This window comes from Sorex araneus, chromosome 1, assembly GCF_027595985.1.
Source record: "Sorex araneus isolate mSorAra2 chromosome 1, mSorAra2.pri, whole genome shotgun sequence".
In the NCBI taxonomy this organism is placed as follows: Eukaryota; Metazoa; Chordata; class Mammalia; order Eulipotyphla; family Soricidae; genus Sorex; species Sorex araneus.
In genome coordinates this window covers 144,387,178-144,412,267 of record NC_073302.1, presented here as the reverse complement: position 1 = coordinate 144,412,267, position 25,090 = coordinate 144,387,178, and the positions used below count along the sequence as shown (strand labels likewise).

General features: G+C 41.5%; 1 protein-coding gene across 1 annotated transcript in view; it reads right to left on the bottom strand.

The window, feature by feature from the left end:
• RGS7BP (regulator of G protein signaling 7 binding protein) overlaps nucleotides 1-24,554 on the bottom strand; it is a 117,371-nt gene extending 92,817 nt beyond the window's left edge. The window contains exons 1-2 of the mRNA XM_055124753.1: nucleotides 23,688-24,554; nucleotides 22,401-22,567 (exon numbers count right to left, since the gene is read on the bottom strand). Coding sequence (XP_054980728.1) covers nucleotides 22,401-22,567; nucleotides 23,688-23,852 — 332 coding nt within the window. The 5' untranslated portion in view covers nucleotides 23,853-24,554. The remainder of the gene's footprint in view (nucleotides 1-22,400; nucleotides 22,568-23,687) is intronic.
• Nucleotides 24,555-25,090: the final 536 nt, after the last annotated feature.

Genomic DNA, 25,090 nt, shown 5'->3' with positions numbered 1-25,090 from the left:
CATTTAGATGAAGTAAATGATAGTGTCCAAAATTCAGCATTTATATGACTCTCAGGCTCTACTATATATCTGGCAGTTTACATGTTTTGATACTAACCACAATAAGATCAATAGTTCCTATTTGATACAAGTGAGTAATTTGTGAGCTATACGATAACATAAATCACTATTACAGCAAAAAGATCTTTCAAGCATTTGACTTTATGACAAAGGCACATGGAGTATAGTTTCTTTTCTGAACTCAATTCTAGAAGCTTTTGTTTTCTTGTGGGTTTTTTTTTTAAGCAGGAAGGGTCTCCCCAGACTTGCTGGGGTCTTTGACGCTTACAGCTGGCAGTGCTCAGGAGGCTGTACAGGACCAGGAATCCAATCTAACCAGGGACCTCTGCAAACCAGGCAAGCACTTCAGCCCTTGGAGATATCTCCCAGCCCCAATTTCAGGAATGTTTAACACATTTCTAGGGCTAATTAAATGTTTGATGTTAATTAAAAATTCAAGGCCAAATAGACATGTTTTTCTGTATTTGATAGATTTGGAAGGCCCCCCCCCAAAATAGTGCTGGGAGCTAGGCCATCCCCAGATAGTCCCAGCCACTTGGGGTGGACAGTTCAGTGAGTGACCCAAGGAGACATACAGCCTACTCAGTCCTCCAGCACCAGGTAGAACATCAGGGACCACCTGGAGGTACTGGAAGGACTTCAGGGCTGGGTGGGGGTGGGTTCATGCACATGCATTGCTGGATGTCTAGGTGTCTACTTAGGATTTTGTGTATGCACAGAATGTGTCCCCAGCCCCTGTGCTATCCCAGCCCCATAATCTTTTTTAAATGGGGAAACAAGGATTGACAGGTTTTGACAAGCCATAATTGCTAATCTGAAAGTAACAAAAAAATTAAAGAGGTAACACAAGTGAGTTATTAATACAAGCACAAAAAAGATGACATTCTGGCATTTTCATCCAATGATCTACAGCTATTAAGAACAGCATGAAGGTGATAATGAACAGAGGTAGAAAATGACAGCTAAGCACCACCACAAATAATTAGTATACCTTTTTGGGAGAGAGGGTCAGCATTTTAAGATTGAATTGGGTCAGAGCAATAGCACAACAGGTAGGCCATTTGCCTTGCACATGGCCAACCTGGGTTCGATTCCTGGCACTTCATATGGTCCCCCGAGTCCTACCAAGAGTAATTTCTGAGCACAGAGCCAGAAGTAACTCCTGAGTACTGCCAGCTGTGGTCCCCAAAATTAACCAAAACAAGTTGTGCTGTTTTACACAGAAACACGGATTTGTGGATTTGTTTGTTTATTTGTTTGGCCACACCTGGCAGTGCTCCGGGCTTGCTCCTGGCTCTGTGCTCAGGGATCACTCCTGGCAGGCTTAGGGGATCCTATGAGATTCAACTAAACCCAGGTCAGGCAAATGCAAAGCAAGTGTCCCACCCACTGTACTACTGATCCAGCCTCAGGCCCCAGGAATTGTTTTCTGATTCAAAAAGCTACCAATACAGCACTTTTGGTCCATATTTCCACATGGGGTCAGCAATCACTGAAGGCTGGGAGGAGTGCTTCTTCACACCAGCTCTCCTATTCACAGCCACCACTACCTCAACCATTTCACTTTTCCACATTGATCCTTTGGACCCCTGATTTTTTCTCTTATTTTCTTTTCAACTTCTTTCCTTTTCCCCCTTGCAGTACTATTTCCTTGATTAGCATAGTTCCCAAAGAACCACAGCTGACCCTTTTCTTACATTGATTTGAACTGAGAAGATCACTTACACACAGGTTTTTAAACTTATTTACAGCATCAAAATTCAAGGATTTAACCAACTGTAGATGTTAAATGGTTGAATCTGTGAAAACAGAATCTGCAGCTATGAACTATAAGGCCCTACTGAAAGGTAATTGAGCATTCATGGATTCTGAGACCTGCAGAGTTACCTGTAGAAAGGTTTGGGTGGAGTCAAAAGATATACTTGGTTTTTTGGGGTTTTTTTTTTGTCTTTTTTTTGCATATGCAGGGATCAGTGTTTTTGCTTCATCCCTCTTGTGGTTCAGGGGTCAACTGTAATTACTTTCTTCTTCCTCATTCCCCTACACCACTTTTCCAGCTGAATCATTTTCCTTTCTTGCCTCTTCCCCGCCTCACATCCCACAGAATTTCCTTCTCAGAACTTGGAGAATGTCTTTAAGAAATTGCAGTGCAAAGCAAGACTATCCCAGAATGAACTGTGATGACATTTCTTTGGGAGAGATTGTACTTAAATAGATACCTGAACTGGCTTCACATTTTCACATCAGCTCGACTGTGGTGCCTGTACAACGACCTAATACTAAAAGTTAGAGACTAATTTAAAGCTGCTCTGGGTCTGAACAGACTTGATAGCTTAAAACATATTTCATTCTCAGAAAACAGAAAAGATTGAATCTATGAATATAAAAACAGTTGATAAGACTTATTTCATGGAGGAAACATTTGCTGAGTGATTTTGCATGATGGCGCATGCTGTGGCCTAAAATAATCTGAGCAGTTTCCTCATTATTCAATGACGGTACAGTACTCAAAACAGATGCCGCCATTTGAGCTCAATCTTCAGATAGTAAGAAAACACGACTTAGAGTGAAAAATGTTCTTGAGAGTCACCCAGCTTGGGAGCTACAGTGATTTTCAGATACCTGTTGTTCTCGTATAGATACTCTCAGCCATGGGGTAAATGAGTCCTGATCCCTGCCTGTGTGTTGACTGATAAGAGTCAATTTGTCCTACTTGCTGTGCACATAGAAATGTCTCCAACATCCAAAGGGGATCTGTCAAAGCTATTCTCTGATATCGACAAATTCTGGTGCTTATTGTCATCTGCTAGGATCAAGGGAACTGACCTACAGTGATCGTTAATTTTATGTGTCTGCTAGCTCCAGACCACAGGATGCCCAGATGTCTAGTTAGACATTATTTCTGGGTGTGTCTGAGGGATATTTCTGGAGAACAATAATATTGAAGTTGATGGTCTGAGTAGGGCAGTGCCCCCCATGCCCCCCCTCAATCCATAGCAGGAAGACATGATCTAACCCACAGAGGTCCTGAGTAGAATAAAAGAGTGAGGGAAGGTTAAATGCTCCTGACTGCTAACCTGAGAAATTACTCTCCTTTTGCTCTCTGGTGGGAATTTACACCAGAGGCACATCTGGTTCACCAGCTTTGGGACTTGAACTAAGGGAACTTAATCCATACCTTCTGTCTCCAGCTAGTAGAGAGCAAATCTATAAGACTTCTTATTCTCCATAACTGTGAGCAAATTCCTCACTGTATAGACATATATATGCAAATAAAATTAATTCATTATGCATTTCTAAATATTCATACTTAATACAGACTCACATATTATATTTAGATATTCACATATAATGTCAGTTATTATTCACATGATTATGTACATATAATTATACACATATGAATATATATATGCATGTTATGCCAATTTGGACATGTCTTTCTGGAGAGCCTGAATATTATTCTGCAGAGCTCTGACTTTTGACTCCTCGTTCGATTGAGGCCTTTCACTCTCTTCTCCATCTGGTATTTCTTTCTTGTGGAGTGGACTGCCATATTCATCTCAAGTACATTTTCCCAAAAGATAAAGGAAAAGATTAAGACCCCTGATATTGACTTCATCTGGCTCTCTTGCGATCCTCATAAGTAAAGCCTTTATCAGTCACTGTTTTTCACAGATTCTAGAGGAGGATTACTATGAAATCCAAACAAATGAAGTTTTATAAAAGTGCTAGGAAGAACAAGAAAGATGAAACCAAAAACACATTAGCTTCACAAAATTTCTTTAGCTTAGTGAGTAGATGACAAAAATGGAAATAAGAATTCCAAGTCAAATTGGAATGCCTCAAAAATAGACCAGCTCGGGGAATAAAAGCATCTAAAGCTAAAGCCCGAAGCTCTAACAAGTCACCAGTCTGGCTAAAAACTGGAAATCCCATGAGGGGAACGATATAGATACTTACTACTATGATTTTGAACTCCACTTGCTGGGAAAAAAGGTATTTTTATGGATTCATTGAGAAAGGATCTGGGTGTTTAAGAAGTGGTGTTTTGAGATGGTTCCTGCAGTCTCTTCCTAATCTCATTCCCGATAGTTTCTTCTCATCTTTTTACCAACTGTCACTGTCGCACTGTCGTCCCATTGTTCATCGATTTGCTCCAGCGGGCACCGGTAATATCTCCATTGTAACTTGTTGTTACTGTTTTTGGCATATCAAATATGCCAAAAACATTTTTGATGGAGGTAGCTCACTCCAGTCTTTTTACTCAGATTCATTTTTCTTTTCTTTTGCATACTTCCTTAAGTGTGTCTATTACCCTAGTAGAAAACTCTCTCTTCTTTGAATCCTTCATTCAGTATTTGGCACCGGTTTTTATCCTTCACTCCATTTCTCTTTTCACCCTTATGTTCACTGAGGTCTTGGCATGAAATCAAGTGACCAATGTCATGCTAGCAATGGGGTATCCTGTTTCCCCCTTAATATCCTCAACCAGGAAGAAACAGATCACTTCTTGAAACCCAAGATGCAGCCCCTCCAGACCTGAGTCCAAGTCTGATTCCTCATGGTCATTCCAAAGACTTGTCTAAGCAAAGAAGCAAGAAAGACGGCAGAACAATTCCAGGGGATTTAAAGAAGGAGGGAGACAGTGGGGGTAAGTCAGGACTACAGTAGTGCTGAGCTCTCAAGGAAGTCAGAGCCAAACCCATTCACATTCCACTGGCAGCTTCAGGAAGGCCATTTTGTGGCTTTCTCTCCCCCTCTGCAGTCACCACCCCACCCCCACCCCCACCTTCCTGCCTGTTTTCCTAGTCTCACTAGAAAACTAGACCTGAAAAACTCTCAAAGGCCTGTGTGCTGGTTAAAGAGGTCCTTGTTCTGAAGTGTATCCAGGGCAGAGAGAGCCACTGAGAGGAAATCAGTGTGTGACTGTGAAAGGGAAGGAAAGCAGGTGGGCCAACTCTGGGCTCACTCCAAGAAAGAGGACTGTCTCGGGAAAATGGTCTAGTGTAGAGCCAAAAATAAAATCCAGTGCTACAGAAACATGTGTTCAAATGTTTGTCCCACCAAATACCTGAACTTTCTGAACCAAAATTAACTACAAAAATAAAGATCTAAAGCATGCCTAGGAAGTGAGCTCTCGAACTCTGTTCAGGCATGTGACTGGTCTGTGGAGATTTCCTCCCAGTCAGGTAGTAGTGCATGATTCGGGAGCTGCACTGTGTGTGTGTGTGGGCGGGGAAGCATGATGTGTAGCAAGATGCCAGGATGCTGCATAGTCAGCCAGTCTATGTATTATTTCTCCTATTTTTCCTGGCTCACAGGTGTTAAAAGGTTGAAGAATGCTGCTCTAGAAAACATCCAGTTGTGCCTCCTCTAAAATCAAGAGACAAGCCTAGAGACTCCTTTGTTCTCTTTAAAACTACCATCTTGGAACACTAAGGGACAAGCCAAAGAACATGGATTGTCATCCTGATATGCTCAAATGGGTGAAATAATCTCAGCCTTCAAGTTGTCTCAATGATTTGTCTACTAGACTAGACTTGGTTACCAGCAAAAAGTGAGTAATTTGCCAATGTTGGTCTTTGCAAACATTGTCTCATTGGTTTTAATATTCTTTTAAAAAATTAATTGAATCACCATGATTTAAAAAGTAACAAATTTATTCATGGTTTAGTTTCAGGCATACAGTGTTCCAACACCAATCCCTTCACCAGTGTCCACTTGCCTCCACCAATGTCCCCAGCTTGCCTCTATAGCAGGTACTTTTCTCTTTTTTCTTTTTAGGCACCATGATTTATAATAATATTCCAGATAGGGTACTATGCACATCACTTCCTTTCTGCACATCACTTTACCACCTTTCAGCACCCAGTCCTTATCCAGAGTGACCACTTTCTTCTACCATGGTCATAGTGGCCTCTCCCCTCACAGTGGCAAACTGTCTTTTAAGGATAAGTTCTCCCACCCTTCTTTTTTATTATTGCCTTTGGGTATTAGTTATTCCCCTAGTTGGTTTTTTTCTATTCTACATACAAGTGAGATAAGTGTGTGTCTGCCCTCTCCCTCTGACTCTAAGTATTCTTTCAATGAACAAGCTTAATCATGAAGTGACACATGCAAAGTATTTTCTTAGGTTACTCCCAGGAGATCTGGGGCCATAAATCAATGGGAAAGGACACTGTGACTTGCTCATCAAAGCTCAGTCCCAGTGACCTCATGACCACTATGATGTCTTCTTTCCTGGATATATTCATTCATGCAAGGCTGACTGCTACCTCCTTGATGTCTTTACTACCTCATCTACATTTTTCTATAAAGCACTGATCACAACTGACATGTCTGTCTCCATATCACTTTATCACTGTCATCCTGTTATTCATTGAATTAGTTGAGCGGGCACCAGTAATGTCTCCATTCAGCCCAGCCATGAGATTTTAGCAGTCTCTCCTTACTCGTCTTTCCCAATGATTAGAGGCTCTTTCAGGGTTGGAGGAGTGAGACCTTTTATTGTTACTGTTTTTGGCATATTGAATAAGCCATGGGGAGCTTTCAAGGCATACTCTTGGTATGGGATACTCTCAGTAGCTTGTTGGGCTCTCCAAGAGGCATATATATATTTCCCTCTATGATTTTATGGAAAATGGGTAGGGAGTGTTGGCTGCACAGTCCAGGAATATGTTTTATCATGTGTGAGCTCAGCCCAAGCATGTGGAAAGCAGCCTGGAGCGTGGCAGCGGCTGGATAGTGCAGGTTAGCTACTGGGGCTGGGTCTCTTGGGGTGGGGAGAGCTCTCACCTGCCCCCCCTTTGGGGCACCCCGAGTGGAAACAGTCTCTGGCGTAGAGTCCTAGATAAGTGCTAGAAAATAAGCCCCTCAAAGGGTAGGGCCTGTTTTATTTACATTAGTGGGTCCTGAGCCTAGAAGTAAACACCCATAGTGTTTAATGTTAAATGAATTAACACACAGGAGAGAAATAAGAAAGTCAGGTAGATAAGGTGTGATCTTTTTCTGCCACTTTCTCCCCCAGATCAGTGCCCCCTTTCTCACTTCCAACACCGCAGTTCTCTGCCCTTCCACAGTTTCCCTGGTAGGCTAAATGATACTGTCCTGGGCTTAGACGTCATCATTTAAATTTATAGTTTGGGAAATGTTTGTCCTCATTCAACTGCTGGTTTGATGCGAGGTATGTAAATTAGCTCATAAAACTTCTGTCCAGGTCTGTCCAAGGAGACACTCATGAACACTGCTGTTTGGGGCTTTGAGAAAGTTCCTTCAAAAGGGACACATTTAGAGTTCAGAGAGACCATACAGGGGTTAAGACACAATCTTTGCACAAAGTTGAGGTCTGGTTGGTTCCCTGACACCACCTGATCCCTATAGCATTGCTGTGTGCATAAGGGAAGAGCCCTGGGATCTACAGACCACTACTTGTTAATTCTTCCAAACAAAACAACAATAAATAGATTTAAAAACAGATAAATAGATATAGGACACATTTAACGGTCTTATTTCCTTGCCTTTAGCTTCTCTGCCTGGAACACAAACACATTCTGGGGCTGAAGTTGCAATCTTAGCACCTTAAAGCAAAGTCTGGAGCATCTCACAGAGATCTCAGTGCTGATATCTTTGAATCTTGAACAAATCTTTGCTAACTCCTAGTTCTGGGAGTTAAGTTACATAAGAAAAACAAATCTTATGTGTTTGAGTCATTGAAACCTGCCCTATATTACTTGCAGTCATAAACAATTCCAAATGGGTAATCTCGTCATATTTCATTTTTTCAGACATGTCAAGGTCAGTTCATCAGGGAAGCTTTTCACTTGCTGTTCCCTCCACCTGCAAAAATTTTTGTCTTCGCCCTCAGCCCAGATAAATTCGGAGCTGCTGAGTGAGAAGCGGATTCTCTGTGCCTAAAGACTTTGATTCCAGAGACCTAACACTTTCGGGCATCCAGTGCAGCTTCTAATAACAATGCACTGGGACTGCAAACTGGTCTATGCAATTACTGGTAGAATTTTCCCTGGACTTTATACAGAAATCCAACTATAGACTTAACATCTATAATTGTCGGCTATGTGAAAAGGTTCCTTTTGAACAGGTCTGACTTGGGGGGGAAACTCCAAATAATAACAGTAAGTTTTTGTTGAAATATTGAAGGTTATTAATGTAGCAGCCACCTCTCTGGACTGTGAACTAAGCAAAAGCCCCACACCGGCCGTTGCGGCATGGCGTACACCATACTATGAGGCGCGGGATGGGGGATGAGGGTAAAAAAAAAAAAAAAAAAAAAAAAGGGAAAAGGAAAAAGAAGAGTTATGTACCTGTAGCAGTGGGGCTCCATATCTCTTCATTCCCAGCAATGGAAAACTAATTGTCAAATGCTTTCTTGGTAGTAGGTCTGTCTGTCTTGGGTAGAAACTCCAACAACTATAGTGAGTTGTGTGTTGAAATATGGAATGTAATCAAGGTAAAGAGAAAATGAAGTGAAATTCATTAGTTATACTGTAGGGGTTAGGGGGTGGGGGCGGGGGGTATACTGGGGTTTTTGGTGGTGGAATATGGGCACTGGTGAAGGGATGGGTGTTTGAATATTGTGTAACTGAGACATAAACCTGAGAACTTTGTAACTTTCCACATGGTGATTTAATAAAAAGTTAAAAAAAAGAAAAAATAATTTTTGTCTAGATCATCAGGGAGTCAGTCTCTTTTTAAAGTCAGATATCAAGTGAGAATGTCACCTTTTTGGCGGGACCCCTTTTTCTATGCCACATCCATCATACCTTAATAATACCCTATTCTATTTTCTTCACTGCTTTTGTCACTTTCTAAAATGTTCTCTTTTGTTTGTTTCATTTTGTCTTAGTTTATTCAGGTTTCTATAACAAAATACTATAGACTGAATGGGTGATAAACAACAGAGATTTATCTTTCACAATTCTGGACACTGGGAAGCTTAAGGTCAAGGTAGCAGCATAGTTGTCTTCGGTGAACAACTTATCCTGGCCCAGAGCTGTCACATTCTGACTGTAGTGTGAGGGATGTGGGGTCTTTCTGGATTCTATTTTATAATGAGTATGTCAGCCTCTGTGCTGAAAGCACCTCCCAAAGGTCCCCCCAGCCAATAACACCACATAGGTCATTAGATAGCTTCCAACATGAATTTTACATGCACACAAATATTCAGAACACAGCACTTCATCCCACCCATCACATACACACACACACAACATGAATACAGGAACTTCTCTATATTTTTCACAACTGTTGTATCCCTTTTATGTGGACAAGCATGTGGCATAATCATATACAGGTACTATAAGAATAAGTTTCAGAAAAGAATATGACTTTCAGATTTGGAAATTTTCCAAATCTCCTACTGTCATATAGATCCATATGACAGTAGGAACTACTGTCATATGGATCTATAATTTATGGGATTACATATTAAATTGCATTGATGACCTAACTACTATATATAACTGTTTATTTAAGATGAGTTTCAAGTTCAATTTTTCTTAATAAACTCCTTATAATCTTGAGACTCAATCATCTTGCAGTTCATCTCCATAGATGTGCCTTTTTATTCCTAAGTAGCATGTGAGATTTTTAACTCCTTGATGATATTTCTTTGATTTATTAAAAAAATTTAATTGGTGGAGTGGTGTGGAGAGATGGTACAGTGGTAAGGTGCCTGTGTTACATATAGGCAGCTGACAGAGGTTTGACTCCAAACTCTACCAGGAATGATCCCTGAGCACAGAGGCAAGAGTAAGCCCTGAATACCATTGAGTGTAACTCCAAATCAAACAGTATTTTTAAAATTTCCACATAATTTCAGGAAGTTTGTGGGGGGCTTGAGGTGCTCCCAAGTAGACTTCAGAAGATCTGGAGGCCCACTGGCAATTCTCTACCCACTAGTAAGTGGCCCTGTGCAAGGGACCAAGGATACACAGTTGCTGGAAACCCATATTATCAAGGATACCCAGCCCTCTCCCCCACTCCGTAGTGCTGGGGCTTCTAGGGATGCACCCAGAAATAATCAGGGACTATGTGGTACCAGGAATGGAATCCTGGTTGAACATATGCCTCACTGCCCCCTAACTGCTGTATTATCTCCCAGTCCTTAGATTTTGTTTTTTAGAATTGACTTTGCAATACACTCCTTGTAGGACTTATTGCATTTCATGTCCTATCTTGTGAAAATTATATTCTGAGATTTTTCAAAGGCACCTTGCCTAATACCCACCCTCCTCAGATCCTAAACCTCATCTATCCCATAGATCTATTTAAAAGCTAAAAAATCTTCTTAATCCCTTATGGGACCTTGTAATAGGTATAGAGCACTCTAAGAGTGCAAATATGACTTTGACATTGGGACAGTAAATCATTTCCTATAAGAGCCAGGTATGCCCTTAGATATAGAACCCATATATACAGACTAATAGGATAAAGCCATCCTGTTATGTACTTTTAAGGAATATAAAACATACCACTTTTGACTAGTTAAATGGCCAAAAAAAAGTCAAGGAAGATAAGTTGGTAACAGAGATCACTAGTCGTTTCTCAATATCCATTCTCTCCCTTTTTCCTTTGAAATAAAGCCCTACTTTAATTTGAGGCAGCATGATAAAAGAATATATTCCCCGTCTTCATTGTTGTTAGGGTTCTGCAAGTTTTGTCTATGGCAAATAAGGACAACTGGTTCAGTTGGAAAGTCTGGTTCTAGTTTAGACTGTAAACTGATGGCCATAGCTCCTGAAGTAGTATTGTGTCCGTGAGTGAAGTTGAGGTCAATAGTCATGAATTATAAATGGATGGCCAAATTATATATATATATGTATATATATATATATACACATATATATGTTTATAGAGCGACCATTCCAGTTCTGAATGGGCTCATTTTAGGGCTTCTCTTCTATGAGCGTAAACCCTAGCATCTTTAAGCACTACGCTTCAAATTGTGTTGTCCTTAAATAGCTATAAAACTGTTTTGATAGAGATGTCCTTGAGGGAACTTTAAAAAATATCCCAAAGCCCAGGCTGCATCCCAGATCGTTTCAACCAGAGACTCTGGGGATGAAACTCAAGCATCAGCAATTTTTTCCAAAGCTTCCCAGGTGATTGCAGTGTGCATTTCAGGTTGAGAATTTTTGCTTTAGACCAACAGATCTCATACTTAGCATGTCCAGAAACCTCATGGGAACCAGGGTGATGCCTGTAAAAATGTCAATTTTCACGCTGCTCTCCCCAGAGATTTTGGTTCTTTAGGGCTGAAGGCATTCTGGGTAATTCTGAAACAGGCACTTTGTGATCACAGTTGACGAAACACTGCTTGAGGCCATGGGGAATCTTTGGAAGTTTTAAAGCAAAGAAGTGAGAAGATCAGAGGAGAATTTAGAAGGATTAATCTGAATCTAGTATCAATCAAAAAGAAGAGGTGAAAAACTGAAAGCGAAGAACACAACTGGGAATGCGAGGATCCTTGATGGCCTGTGGGGGTGCAATTCTGAAGTCAGGGGGTGGGCACAGACACTGGGGGGAAGAAAGAGCTACAAGAGGCACTGAAAAAAAATAATACATTGCAGGATGTGGTGGATGAGGGAGCTTGACTTTCTCAAAAGAGGTTGCTTTCTCTAATTTGCTTGAATTTGGTGAAGTAATTGGTGTGGGTTATTAATTCACTATGTATCTATACTTGCAGATTTTCAGCAGATTTTCATTAACCTGATTTTGTCTCGGGCTTCTCAGGAGATCAGAGCCATTTATTTGCTAAAATAGCAAATTCATTTAAAGGTTTGGACATGTTATCATAATAATCTACTTCACGGGTTTCTTATTTGTTGATATATGAAATTTCATATCAGTATATCTTACATTGATATATAAATATTGATAAGAATATAAACTTGGATACTTATGTCCTTTAAATAAAAGTTGATTTTCATGAGGGCTTACTTACTTATTTTTTCAAAACCCAAGTTTTGTAGAGCTGAGAAAACTAATCAAATGCCTGCAATTAGTTACTGCTCTGGAGCTGAACTTTTTGCAGATTATCTTTTGGAGGAGACACAATTAAACCTTCAAGGGCTAAAAGTTTAAAATGTGGTTTTAAAAGGTGATCTCAAAGGTAAATGATTATTTAATTATTCAATATAAAGCCACCATGCAAGATGTTATGTGATACTTTATCAAATAACCTCAATTAAATGTAATTACTTTATGAGTAATTCTAAAATATACACTGCCAACTGATTTCATTGTAATAACAAAGAAACTATGCCCCAGAAATTGATCATAGGTATGCTCCAGTCCTCTATGATTTAAAAGCCAACATAATGTTTTACAGTTACAAACCAGGAGGCAGTAGGGAGGGGGGAGGCTATAATTGAAATGTCATAAGATGAAAGCTAATCTAGTTTCTCAGTTCTTACTAAAATCTGTGTCAAGATGGATTCCTTTAAGAGTGGATTTAAAATACCAAGTATAACTGAATGAACAAACAAGACACCCTCACTGACTTTGCCGTTCAGTGAAAGCGTGCATGGGACACGGCCTTTCTTTCTTGTACTTCACAGTATAAGTAATAAAGTGATGAGGAATTTCCCTGAAGTTCACCTTTAGATTTAACTTTCTCTCTAATCAAAATGTCTATGAAGAAGACTAGAACGAGGGGAAAGCCATTTGATCTGTTCACAAGATAAAAAAGGCAATGGGAGAGCACTGGTCTAAATTCCATAATGCATTTGATTCTGTTGCCAGTATTAGCATTCTCCTTTATCCTAGAGTGAGGCTGTACTTTGTCACCTGTTCCAGAGTATGCTTATGGTCCTTAAACAGCACCATCAAGGGACAGCACCAGCCCAGTTCTCCCCTGCATGCCAAGGAAGTACATGCTCATGTGAGCACTGTCAGAGGCTCATCCACTCCTCCCAGGACTCTCTTCTACAGCTGAACTTTTTTTTTCTTTTTGGGTCCCAGCCGGTGATGCACAGGGGTTACTCCTGGCTCTGTACTCAGGAATTACCCCTGGCAGTGTTCAGGGGTCCATATGGGATGCTGGGAATCAAACCCGGGTTGGCCACGTGCAAGGCAACAGCCCTACCCGCTGTGCTATCGCTCCAGCCCCTACAGCTGGACTTTTGTTCCCTTTTCAAATACCAATAGCTAAATCAATTAGGTTATAATGGGGATTTGGCACTTTAGTGAACATATCCATTTCTTATAGAAAGCATTCCATTCCATGGCTACAAACTCCACCCCAATAGGAGCTACACTTTTGCAAATGCTGAAAGTCTGTTATGAGACCTCTTTATGTGAAAATGGTAATGAAGGATGTAGATAACCCTGGGCAAAGCTTCATCTTTACTTATCAAAAACACCCAAAAGTGAACTTTACTGCAAGATTGATGAAGGAAATTTGCCATGCATATTTCTATATATCTAATTACTAAGTTAGAGATGGCACCTCAGAATGTTTCCTTATTTGGAAATAGGAAGCTGGAACAGTTAAATTGGCATGAGGTCACAGTGCAGTGGTGTGGACCCCTAATCTTAAATGATTTGTAGTCTTATAAAAAAAAAAAGAGGGAAAAAAATGGTTCTTAAGGGATAGCTCAAAGGATTGCAGAACATGCTTTGCAATACTTGAGGCCCCGGTTCCGTTCCCATAGCACTGCATGGCCTATCACGCACCAGGCGGTTCCTTGAGCACTTCCAGGAGGAACTTCCAAGTACTGCCAGGTGTAACCCCAAAACAAAAGAAATTTGGACACAGAAACATATACACAAGGAGAACAGTAAGGAGGAAGACAAAGACAGATTCTTCTTTTCAACCCTCAGAAATTAACCAGGCTGATACCTTGATCTTCGACTTCTATCTTTAAAACTGTGAGACAAGACAGTTTTATATAAGTCAATAAAGGCAAAGTTCATTGTTACTGTAACCTAGCAAACGAACACCTAATTGCTCTTCCACCTTTCTCTTTGATGGGGAGCATATGCTTTTTTTTTATTTTTCTTTTTGGGTCACACCCGGCAATGCACAGGGCTTACTCTTGGCTCTACACTCAAGAATTACTCCTTGGTGCTCAGGGGACCATATGGGATGCTGGGAATTGAATCCGGGTTGGCCATGTGCAAGGCAAACACCCTGCCCGCTGTGCTATCACTCCAGCCCCGGGGAGCATATGCTATTTATGTGATTCAACTCACCTTTCATTATTTGACAAGTGAAAGTTAAAAGTAAAATTTTAAAGTAAAAACACCTGTGAGGAGAGAAAATACAGACTAGAGTGGGTGATTTTGCAAACCTGTCAGCCAGGCATCTTTTCTTAACACCTAAGGCCGTCACCATGTGGTAAAAGGTCGTGCACAAGTCAAGCAGACTCTAGGACCACACATGATTGTTACTGCCTCAGCCCAGGTGTTGAAAGAGAGCACTGGGAATAAGCTGTTGGTTTTTGTTCCCACCTATTCCACACCACCCTCCAACAGCAGGGAACGGAAAAAACGAGGGTGAAGTGAGACTGAATAAAATCAAGTGTAAAAATCAAACAAAACTGAAGCAGATTCTTCTCCTCCCCACCCCAACTCCCCAAAAGAAAACCGGAAAAGAGATGAAAGAAGAGTAACACAGGTATGACGGATAAGAGGTAAAATTGCTGGAGGTAAAAACCTGGAATCTCTGGGGTATAGGATTTCTAGCATACCCATTTTACTGTTCCAGAAAGCCACTGGGAAATTATGATTCTTCCTGTGATCATAGTATGCTCACAACTTATTTAAGTTTTGGCCATCAGAAACTTTTTCATAGCTCAGTTTTATAAACAAAGTCTATGCAATACTACATGAAATAACATAGAAAACTAAAAAGATGAAGCTAGAGACATAAAAGTCACTGGATTCTATCCTCTTATGAAGATATACCAAGAATTAACAGACTTGAAGTCAGAGAGACAAGTCAGTGGATAAGGCATTTGCTTTGCCTGTGACCAATCCAGATTCCATTTCCTGCACCACATTAGATTCCGAAAACACTACCAGGTGTGATCCCTAAGCAGAACCAGGAGCAAGCCATGTGCATAGCTGGCTATGACTCCCAAACAAACAACAATAATTACAATATCACCAACACCCACTTAATAATAGTAATTACTGGATGCTAAACAAACTTCCCTATATTCGGTTTATGTTAATTTTCTCAGTCCTCAAAAGAGCATGTGATTTGTTTTTCTCTCTCTTTCTATCTTTCTCTTTCTCCCCTCTCTATCTCTTGTTTTTGAGCCACACTTGGTAGTACTCAGGGTTTACTCTTGGCTCTATGCACAGGCATCACTCTGGCACATACTGGGGGACATATGTGGCACTGGGGATGAAATCCAGGTCAGCTGCATGAAAGGCAAGCACACTACACTCTATACTATCTCTCTGCCCTGGTATCAGTATTAATCCCAATCTGCTGATGAGGATAGTAAGGGAGAGAGAAGTACTATTTATGCCCAAAACCAAGTTGGCAACGATGCAACTTCTGGCAGATATCTCTCTGGACTTAGTTACTAAAATACTAAAATACAGAAACCCAAAACCGAGAGGCCGCTAAGTGTGGTCACTCGACCTCATACCTCTTCATCCTCAGCAATGGAAAACAAATTATCTAATGCTTCCTTTTCAGCAGGTCTGACTTTAGGGGAGAGACTCTCCAAACAATAATAGTGAGTTTTGTTGAAATATTGTATGCAATCAAAATGAAAGTAAAGTGAAATTTATTAGTTACACAGGCGGGGGGGCTAAGGGTGGGGGGGTTAGGGGCGTGGGGGGTTAGGGGTGTGGGGGTGCGGGGTGGAGCTACACTGGGATTCTTGGTGGTGGAATATGTGCACTGGTGAAGGGATGGGTATTCGAGCATTGTATAACTGAGATTTAAACCTGAAAACTTTGTAACTTTCCACATGGTGACTCAATAAAAAATTTAAAAAATAATAATAATACTGAGATTGGAACAGTTGCATTCTGGCTCCCAGGCCCATATACTCAACCTCTGTTTGAGATTGCCATTTACCATTCTGACCCATTTTGCCTACCAGAAGATATGCATATCCCCAGTACAAGGGAAAGTTAGCATTGTATCCAGGTCTAATCCAATTCAGAGCCAATGTTCTTTCCCTTCGCGCTATTTTGTCTCTCATTCTGAACCTCATTTTCTCTTCCACAGCCACTATAAAAAAAGCCAGTGTGTGAAAGACATACAGTCTAACATGGATACATAGAAGCAGTATAGGGAGGGGAATCCTAACCAGCAACCCACATATACAGCATAACTCAGTGAGTTTGTTGGGACTATGGGCTCCTCTGGGTCACCCTGAGCTTACATGTTTTGCTACTTCTCTCTTCATTGGAAGGACATATTGCGACAGTACAAAAGGCGCTAGGTCAGGGAGAAAGAGGCCCAGTGCCATTCTTAGAGCAGCCTGGGACTTGCAAGAATGCCAACAGCAGGCAGGACATGTGTTCCCTGTTTCACAGACTTAACTCCATTAACCCTTCCTGTTTTCCTGTGAGTCTGCAAGGCAGGACAACTCATATTAAATGAACTGAGATGAAGAGATTAATACTATTGAGGTCTCAAAGACAGTACTCAGCTCAACTCTTCCTGACAGCAAGATCTTTATGTACAAGACAGTGTTGCCTCTAAAGTCACGTTTATAATCTAAATCTCAAACTTTTCAAATATTGAAAAAAGGAGTTTTGCAAAATCGGTGTTTTTATGACATGGAAATAGAGGGATTCTCTGACATTCCTTCAGAAGTAACTTTAAGAAGGAATCTCAAGGAAATAAGGGTTCAGATAACTCCCTACCTATGGTAAGTTTGCCTCTGTGTGTGTGTGTGTGCGTGTGCACATCCGAGAGTGTGCCACAAACACACACCAAGCCATTCAGAACACCACTTTGACATGCCTTTTAGTTTGACTTGTTATGCTTGATTGAAGTAAAGATTCTACTTTTACTAAAACTCATTTGGGGACCATGATTAAGGGCTCTTTAAGACCCCTCTTAGTTTACTATCCAGTAATACTTCACTCTTTAATTCAGGGTCGTAAAGTTATAAGAACTCTCCTAACTCAGTCATTCAGAGTAGCCTTCAGATTCACTTTACTGTTTCTGTTCTAAAAAAAACATGTGATGCCTTTGAAAGAAAAGATGGTGCCTAAGTTCTAGTGATCTAAACTCAATTCGAAAAAGTGTTCCATTGTCTTTGATGACAATCTTAACCCAGGTCAGGTAGAAAGCAGTGCAGTCTTTTAAATTTTTCTCTTGTGGTCACCATGCCTGGAGAGTTTCAATAGGTCAGATAAAAGAGATGTAGCTCTAGCAGCTCATTTACTTTTACCTTCCACTCTTCACTTCATCTCGTCGTCTTTTTACCTATTCATGTGTTCCAAACAAGTGGTGAACCAGAAAGGAATGATCTGTGTTGCAATAAATGAGTGAATTGGTTTACTCTGTCAAGTTCTACCTTTCCCCAATCTGCATTCTACATATTACAAAATATTGTTTAGATGTTAGCAGTCCAGCAGGCATCTTGATAAATGCATGGAATGCCACATTTTCCCTAATCACAACAGCACAGACCCCTTTAAAAAGCTACATATGTAGGAAAGAAAAAAGCCAAGTATTAATCATGGTGATGGCAGGCATATCTTTTTATTTTCCAAACTGAGGACTGAATGAATACATGCAAGAAAATGTTCTCCTGCTAGGCTACATACATTCCTTGCCCCTTATCATGCCTTTTCAAAAACCACTTATTGAGATCTATCTTACATATCATAAAATTTACTCATTTTAAATGTACAATTCAATGATATTAAGTGAATATACAAGCCTATTCACACTTTCCAATTTTTAAACACTTCTATTACTTATACCCTAATTTGTCACCCCAACTCTAGGCATTCATTGACTTACTGTTTTTTTAATTGATTTGCTTTTTCTAATAATTTCATTAAATCGAAACATATAAGAATGTGGTATTCTGTGAGTTTTAATTAATCATACTCTTAATGAGATGCATCCATATGTCAACATGTTTCAGAACTTCTTTATTTTCTACTAAACACTTTTTTGAATGGCAGTTTTCTGCAGAGGTGATTCTGAACTTCAGAAACAAGCCAACATGGCAATGAACTGAGGCTGTGTCACTTCTTAGGCATGTGACTTTAGGTATATTCTTTAATTTTGTGGGGACTCATTTGTAAAATGAGGAAAATGAGCGTTCTCAGAGAATTTATGCTACAAATTAACAGATTGCACAATCAAGTACAAGCACTTAAAAATCTACTTTCTCTCTGTATTCCCAAGAATCTTTGTGTTTTTTATATCTGCTTCAAATTTTAAGATGACACCTACGGTCTCCTAACCAGTCTTCCATCCAGTTTGAAATGAAATCCAACATAACTAGCAATATCAGGAACAGAGTTCCTCTAAGGGTAATTGCATCCTTCATTAATGGAGCCCAGATGTTGAGGAGCTAAAGGAATTTCCTACAATAATTTTGCTGTCACTTTTGAGCAAAATTACATTGTATTTAATTTTTTCAGATAAAGAGGAAAATGTTCAAGTTCTACCGTAGAGTTCACTATACTTTTGCTGGTCTGTCAGAACATATTAATTCTTTTTTTTTTTTTGAGAAATGTAAGCTTTTAATAATGAAGCAAGTATTCATAATTTCCATATGTTTTTCTAAGGAAAAAGAAAAGTAGTGGCTTAGAAAATTATAACAGTATACAAAAATGCAGCACTTTTTGAAATAATGAAATACTGACAGCATATAAACTGGGATTGGATAAATAAAATGTAATATATTCACATTATGGAATGATAGGCAGCAATTAAAACAAATCTAATGAATCTATATATCTCCGCAAATATCAGCTTGCACAACAGGTACCAACAGAGGTAAAGAGTCCTCGTTTTTCTCAAGCAGTTCACAATATAGGAAAGAGAAAATTAAGTGTCTGGTTTTGATGTTGTGGGGCATAGGTCACAGAGAGATCCATAAATGTGCTAGGCACTTCAGGGAGGGAAGGCCGAAAGCCAGTGAGTTGAGTTTCAAAGGTGATATATCCTCTTACAGGGTACTTCAAGTGTGCTCAGGACCTCTGAGCCCAGAATCCACTTGGTGACCAGCCTGATGCAGCTAGAGTCAATATAGCACTTATGCTACAGAAATTGGTTCCTGTTCCTTGTTAGATAAACAAGTTTGGTGCCCTCTCTGATACCTTCTGGTATGACACTGTCACTAATTGCTATGGAAGTCACACAGGAGCTCCCCGGAAGGGCAGTGAGTAAACTCTGTGGAGCCATACTTCAAGACTGTGAGCCTATCAGCATTTTCTTTTTTAAAAAAAAACAATAAAAATTTTATTTCTGGTGCAGAACATATTAATTTTTACTAAATTGCCCTCTCTTAAAAGTCAACCCTCTGGGGCTGAAGCAATAGTACAGCAGGTAGGGTGTTTGCCTCGCACTCGGCCGACCTGAGTTCGATTCCCAGCATCCCATATGGTCCCCTGAGCACCACCAGGAGTAATTCCTGAGTGCAAAACCAGGAGTAACCCCTGTGCATTGCTGGGTGTGACCCATAAAGAAAAAAGAAAAAAAAAGTCAACCCTCAAACAATATACGAACAAGTAGTAAATGGCTACAACTACCCTCACCCAAGAATGTAAAAAATCTACCTCAAAAGGTTGACACTAAGCTTTTAGAGATAGATTTGCTCTCTTTAAACCTTTAGAAGAAGCTGAATTCTTTGTGGTAACAAAATACTTCCAATTCCTTGTTTCCTTGTTCATTTCTCCAATCTACCTTCTCTAATTAGAACTCACTCATTTGCGTTCCATCTTAAAGGAATCCTGGATATAACCCCAGAGTATACTCCTGGAACAAAATTCACGAAGATATTCCTCTATAGCCTTCTACTTTCCATCTAAATCATTGTTTATCTACATTTTGTTTTTCTTTTGAGCCACACCCAAGGGTGCTCGAGGCCATTCCCAGCAACTCTTGGGGACCATATGGAGCTGGGGCGCAACATAGGACTCCTACATAACTTTGATATCTTGAGCTCTCCTCCCAGCTCTCTCTACAGTTTTTATTCCACTACTATTTATTTCCTTCCAAATTTCTGGGTTTTTTTCTTTCTTTCTGTTTTTCTCCCCACTTTCTGTCTAGGATTGATCACAGCTGTGATCAAATTCTTTCCCCAGTACTTAATTTCCATCTGGACCCTAGAATCATTCCCAAGTCTACTTCCTGTAAGAAAAATAGAACTTTCTGGCCGGAGGAACTGTAAGCAGGTAGCACACTTGCCTTGCATGCAGCCAACATGGGTTTATCCCATGGAACCTCATAAGAACCCCTGCCCCAGTCCACCAGAAATAAGCCCTGAGCACCACCAGGTTGTCCCCAAAGCAAAACAAACAAAAAAGACAGATTACTCAGAAAAAGGATAAAGCATCCCATATTTCTAATAAATAAAATAGAATTGTAACATTTTATCACTTTTATATTAACATGCTATTTCTTTTTAAATGATTTAAAATGCTCTATTTCAGGTGTGCGCTTTATTAAGAGGCAGCATTTGTCTTAGTAATCGTTATATATCAGTAATAGTCATAATCCATTTACTGATGTTCATTAAAGATAGCAATGAGTGATTCTTTCAAATGATTATATGTGATTTCTACATATAATCAATTTGTAGCCCTATCAGAAGTAGGGCTACAAATCTGAGAAAACTTAAGTTTCTATTGTGATAATGATATGAGAAGAGTCAAAATTACAGTTTCTGATCTTCATGTGCTCTTTTAATATTGCTATTTTCTGCACAGGGAATGTTTTATCCTGTTTCATTATTGATCTAAATCCCCATCCTGGAAGTGGGAAAGTCAGGGGCATAAACAGGTTTCTCGGCAGGATCTTAGAGAGAGGATCTCTAAGTGACACATTCTGGGAACTGAGCAAAGATGAATAGGCCATAAGTCATAAGTTTTGATTCAGAAAAGCACAGAAGGATCAGGACCAACCTATTACCTAGGTCAGAGGGAACATGGGGCCACTGAAACAATTAATAAATAGATGTCAATAAACAAAATATACTAAATACAAAGATTCCTAGCTATAAGGAAAATCTCTTTGAATCCCTTTAAAAAGGTGATTTGTGGCAAAATAATCAATCCAAAAACTCCATTCTTATGCCCTTCTTAACTTTGTCTTGTCATTTGCTATGGTTTCTAAAAAAAAACTACTATAAAGTACTTTGAAAACATATTTTGGGCCATAGCTCCAAACTAGTTTGTCAAGTTGTGGTTTTTCTAGGCATTAATAATAAGATCTTCTTGTTGTTGTTTTTTTCACCTAAACATGGTTTCAGTGTGATTAATTAGGCAAACTCTGTTACAACAATAAATCTATACTTATACAAATGAACAAAGGCTTATCTAACTGAAGCAAACACTTAGATGAATGTAAAGATTCCTGTGTTTCCTATCTCAATTTACTTATCTGAAATGGGAACTGCTGATAATTTATATGATTCATGAAAAAGTAGATAGGTCTCAGAAAAGAAGATTTTACTTTTACTCTGTGCATTATTATCCAAAATAATCTTGGAAATTCACAATGTGAAAGAAGTAAAAACAGTTGAGGGGCATTAACATATGCTATTTATTTAGACCTGTGAATTTCTATCATGTTTAAAACCTTTCTTGTGTGAAACGTTCCCTTTCATATAGTGAAGAAAAGTAATTTATACTAGACCCTTGTTTATGGCATTCTTTAATAACTGGTATCACAGAAATTTATCTCATAGTTTAGTAAACCTAGGAATTAGTAAAAATTTCTCTCTACTGCACAGGCCTTTTCTGTAGTATATGTTTATCAGCAGATGACAAAGTAATCTTGAGACATGGTGATTTTTATTCAGTTTGATGCCCAAGCATTCTGCAAAACAAAAAACACACCTTAACTCCAAATTCCCCTATGTGGTCCATATAGTTAAAGTTGATTTTTTTTGGAAAATAAAAGTAACGACCCAATTTTTCAAAAATAGCCATAAATCTATCTACGCTGTCTAAACATCTACAAAAGTATCCCACAACTTTTTGAATCGTGATTTGCTGTAGTTTGTTTATAGCTCTCTAAAGAATCCTGATCTCAGGTAACCGGTTGAAACACTTATTTTTCAGAGATCACTTCTGAGGTCTTGACAACCGTACATATGTCAGTTTCTGTGCATCATCGCATATAAAACGATCAAAGAAAGTAAAGCTTCTCCTACCCTGAGATTGCAGCAAGTTTTTGGTGCGCCTGCCGGGCCATTTCACAGCCTTTGGTCCTGGTCTTGTGCATTTCCGCCCGCAGTGAGGGGCAGCTGACTGAGACATCCCCAATAGAAATGACCAACTCTCGGTACAGGGCCACTTGTGTGTTGAACTCTTGAACAAGCTGGAAAAGAACGAGTTTCTTTCATGAGACCCTTAGCAGTCTTTTGCATTGTCCTTACAGGTAAGCGGGAACTTTTTTACTGATCTCGGCCGCCACCTCTAATCTCCCACGAGGGAGACGTCACTGACCCAAAGATCGGGGCACGAAGATGTTAAATGTGCTTCGTACGGGGCAAGTTTTACTTTCCCACGGGTAAGTTTGGTCCTGCGAACTGTTTCCAGACCTCTTTGCCCCCTCACCCCCAGCCCTGCGGGCTCAGTTGTGCAAGAGCAAAACACGTTATTGCCACTCCCAGGTCCCTAGAGAACGGTCCTGGGAACTCCGGCACCGGACACTTCTCTACTACACCTCCAGAGGGATTTGAAACTGCCCGGGGACAGTGAGCAGAGATGGATTGCAAACGACAAACCAATCACCGCCGCCGGACAGAACCGCTCGGGTCCCAGGTCCCAGAGCCTGACCGGAAGACCAGCCAGAACCTTTGCACGGGGACCAGCGTCCCCTCCGCAGAGCCCAGGGCGCTCTGTTTGGGGTTGTTTGCTCCAGTCTCCCCGTAAGCCAGCACCCCCCTCACCTCTCCAACCCCTCCTTCCCGGGGCGATTCAGCCAATCCACCGCTTCTTTCGCACCCACCATCCTCTAAGGGGCTAGGGGCATGACCTAGAGCTGCAAACCTGGAGACCCTAAGCCGTGGCACTTCTTGAAGTGCGGGGAGGGGGGCAAGTGGGGGTCAGTACGACCCGGTGTTAGCCTGTTTGGCTGGGGGGCGAGAACTGCACATTTAAAAATAGTGCATGTGCACGTGATCGGCATGGAGGCGCTGAGGGCGGGGGAGTGGCTGGTACTCAAGCAAACGATTAACATACACAATTCCCCCACCCCCTTAGAGAGAGAGAAAGAGAGAGAGAGAGAGAGAGAGAGAGAGAGAGAGAGAGAGAGAGAGAGAGAGAGAGAGAGAGAGAGAGAGAGAGAGGGAGAGAGGGAGAGAGGGAGGGAGAGAGAGAGAGGAGAAAGAGAGAGAGAGAGAGAGAGAGAGAGAGAGAGAGAGAGAGAGAGAGAGAGAGAGAGAGAGAGAGAGAGAGAGAGAGAGAGAGAGAGAGAGGCGCAGTTTCAAACCTACCATCTTGCAGTCGTCCAGGGTTCTTTGGGTTTTGTGGGCGCTCTCGGAGCCGCTGCCCCTGCGCTCCCAATCTCCGCCCTGCAGCGGAGGCTTGCTGATCTGGAAGATCGAGGAGCGGGTGGACCGACCGGGGCGCTTTTTGCGCCCATTCGGTGCAGAACTCATGCATACACATCCACCAAGCCGAAGCCTCTGGTGCAGTGCGCCCCGGCGCGGGCGGCCCGGTGGTTGCCCTGCACGCCGCCGCCGAGCAGCGGGAGCCGGGGCGGGAGGCGCGGCGGCGCTCACAGGCTTGGGGCTGGCTGCGCGGGTGGGTAACCTTCAGCTTGAAGGAGAGTCGGGGACGCGCTGGCTGTGCTGTACAGCATCGCTTCCACTAGCAGCGAGGAAGGGACTCGATTAAGTTCTGCTCAGCAGCATTGCCGGCGCTGTCCCGGGAGCCGCGCGCTGGAGGGAGCTCGCACCGCCGTCCCCTCGGCATGGATCGCAAGCCTGGACCGGATGGAACGCGCCCGGCGGTTCCGAGTTTCCATTCAGATGGGGAAGCAGTTTTCAAAGCCTGTTTCTGCAAGGGGGGTGGGGGGGAGGTGAGAGCGGGGGGGGGGGGACTCGGGGGGGGGGGGCGGTGGTGAAGGGGTGTCGCGCTAGCTTCAGTATCTTCCCGCAGCGGCACTCGGTTCTCTTTCCCCACCCTCCCCTGTCACCAGGCCTGGAAGGCTGGCGGTCCCCGAAGCAGGCAATTGGATCTAATTGGCTGCCTTGATCCGACGTCTCTATGGGCTCGTCTGTTTGAGGATCCCAAATGAATCCGTGGCGGGACTGGCAGACGCAGGGAGCAGGTCTGGCTGACGTTGTTCGCGGCCCAGAACATTGATAGGACGGGAATACTAATGTGATCCGTCCACACAGTCCCCTTCCCCCCCCCTCCACAGTTTATGCACTTATCCAATCAAATTCCCGGGAACATCAATTGCAATATTACTTCATCTGCTCTATTATTAGAAATGAAAAGTGTCATCAGAGCGGAGCACATTGCCACATGCTGGGACCGAAACACGTACTTCTAACCAGCCATCGTGGGCATTGGACCCGCACCATCGTGACTGTCTGGGGCCACTGATCAAAGGCCAAACCAGGGGGGAGGGAGGGAGGTCTTCGCTTGGAAAGAGAGATGTTTGGATAACAAGAGTAAGGGAGGAGAAGCTTTCTTGGGGAGTTGTGGTTGTGTCTTTGCCCTTGTCCACGGAGTGTGAGAGGAGCCAGTGGCTGAGTGAATGCACAGCCTCATCCTACCTGGCTCTCATCAGGATGGTCCCGAGACCCACCCGATGAATTTCCCAGTAGGGGATTGAACATGGGGGAACGGACAGGCCTCCCTCAGCAGCAAAATGGCTTCTTCTCCT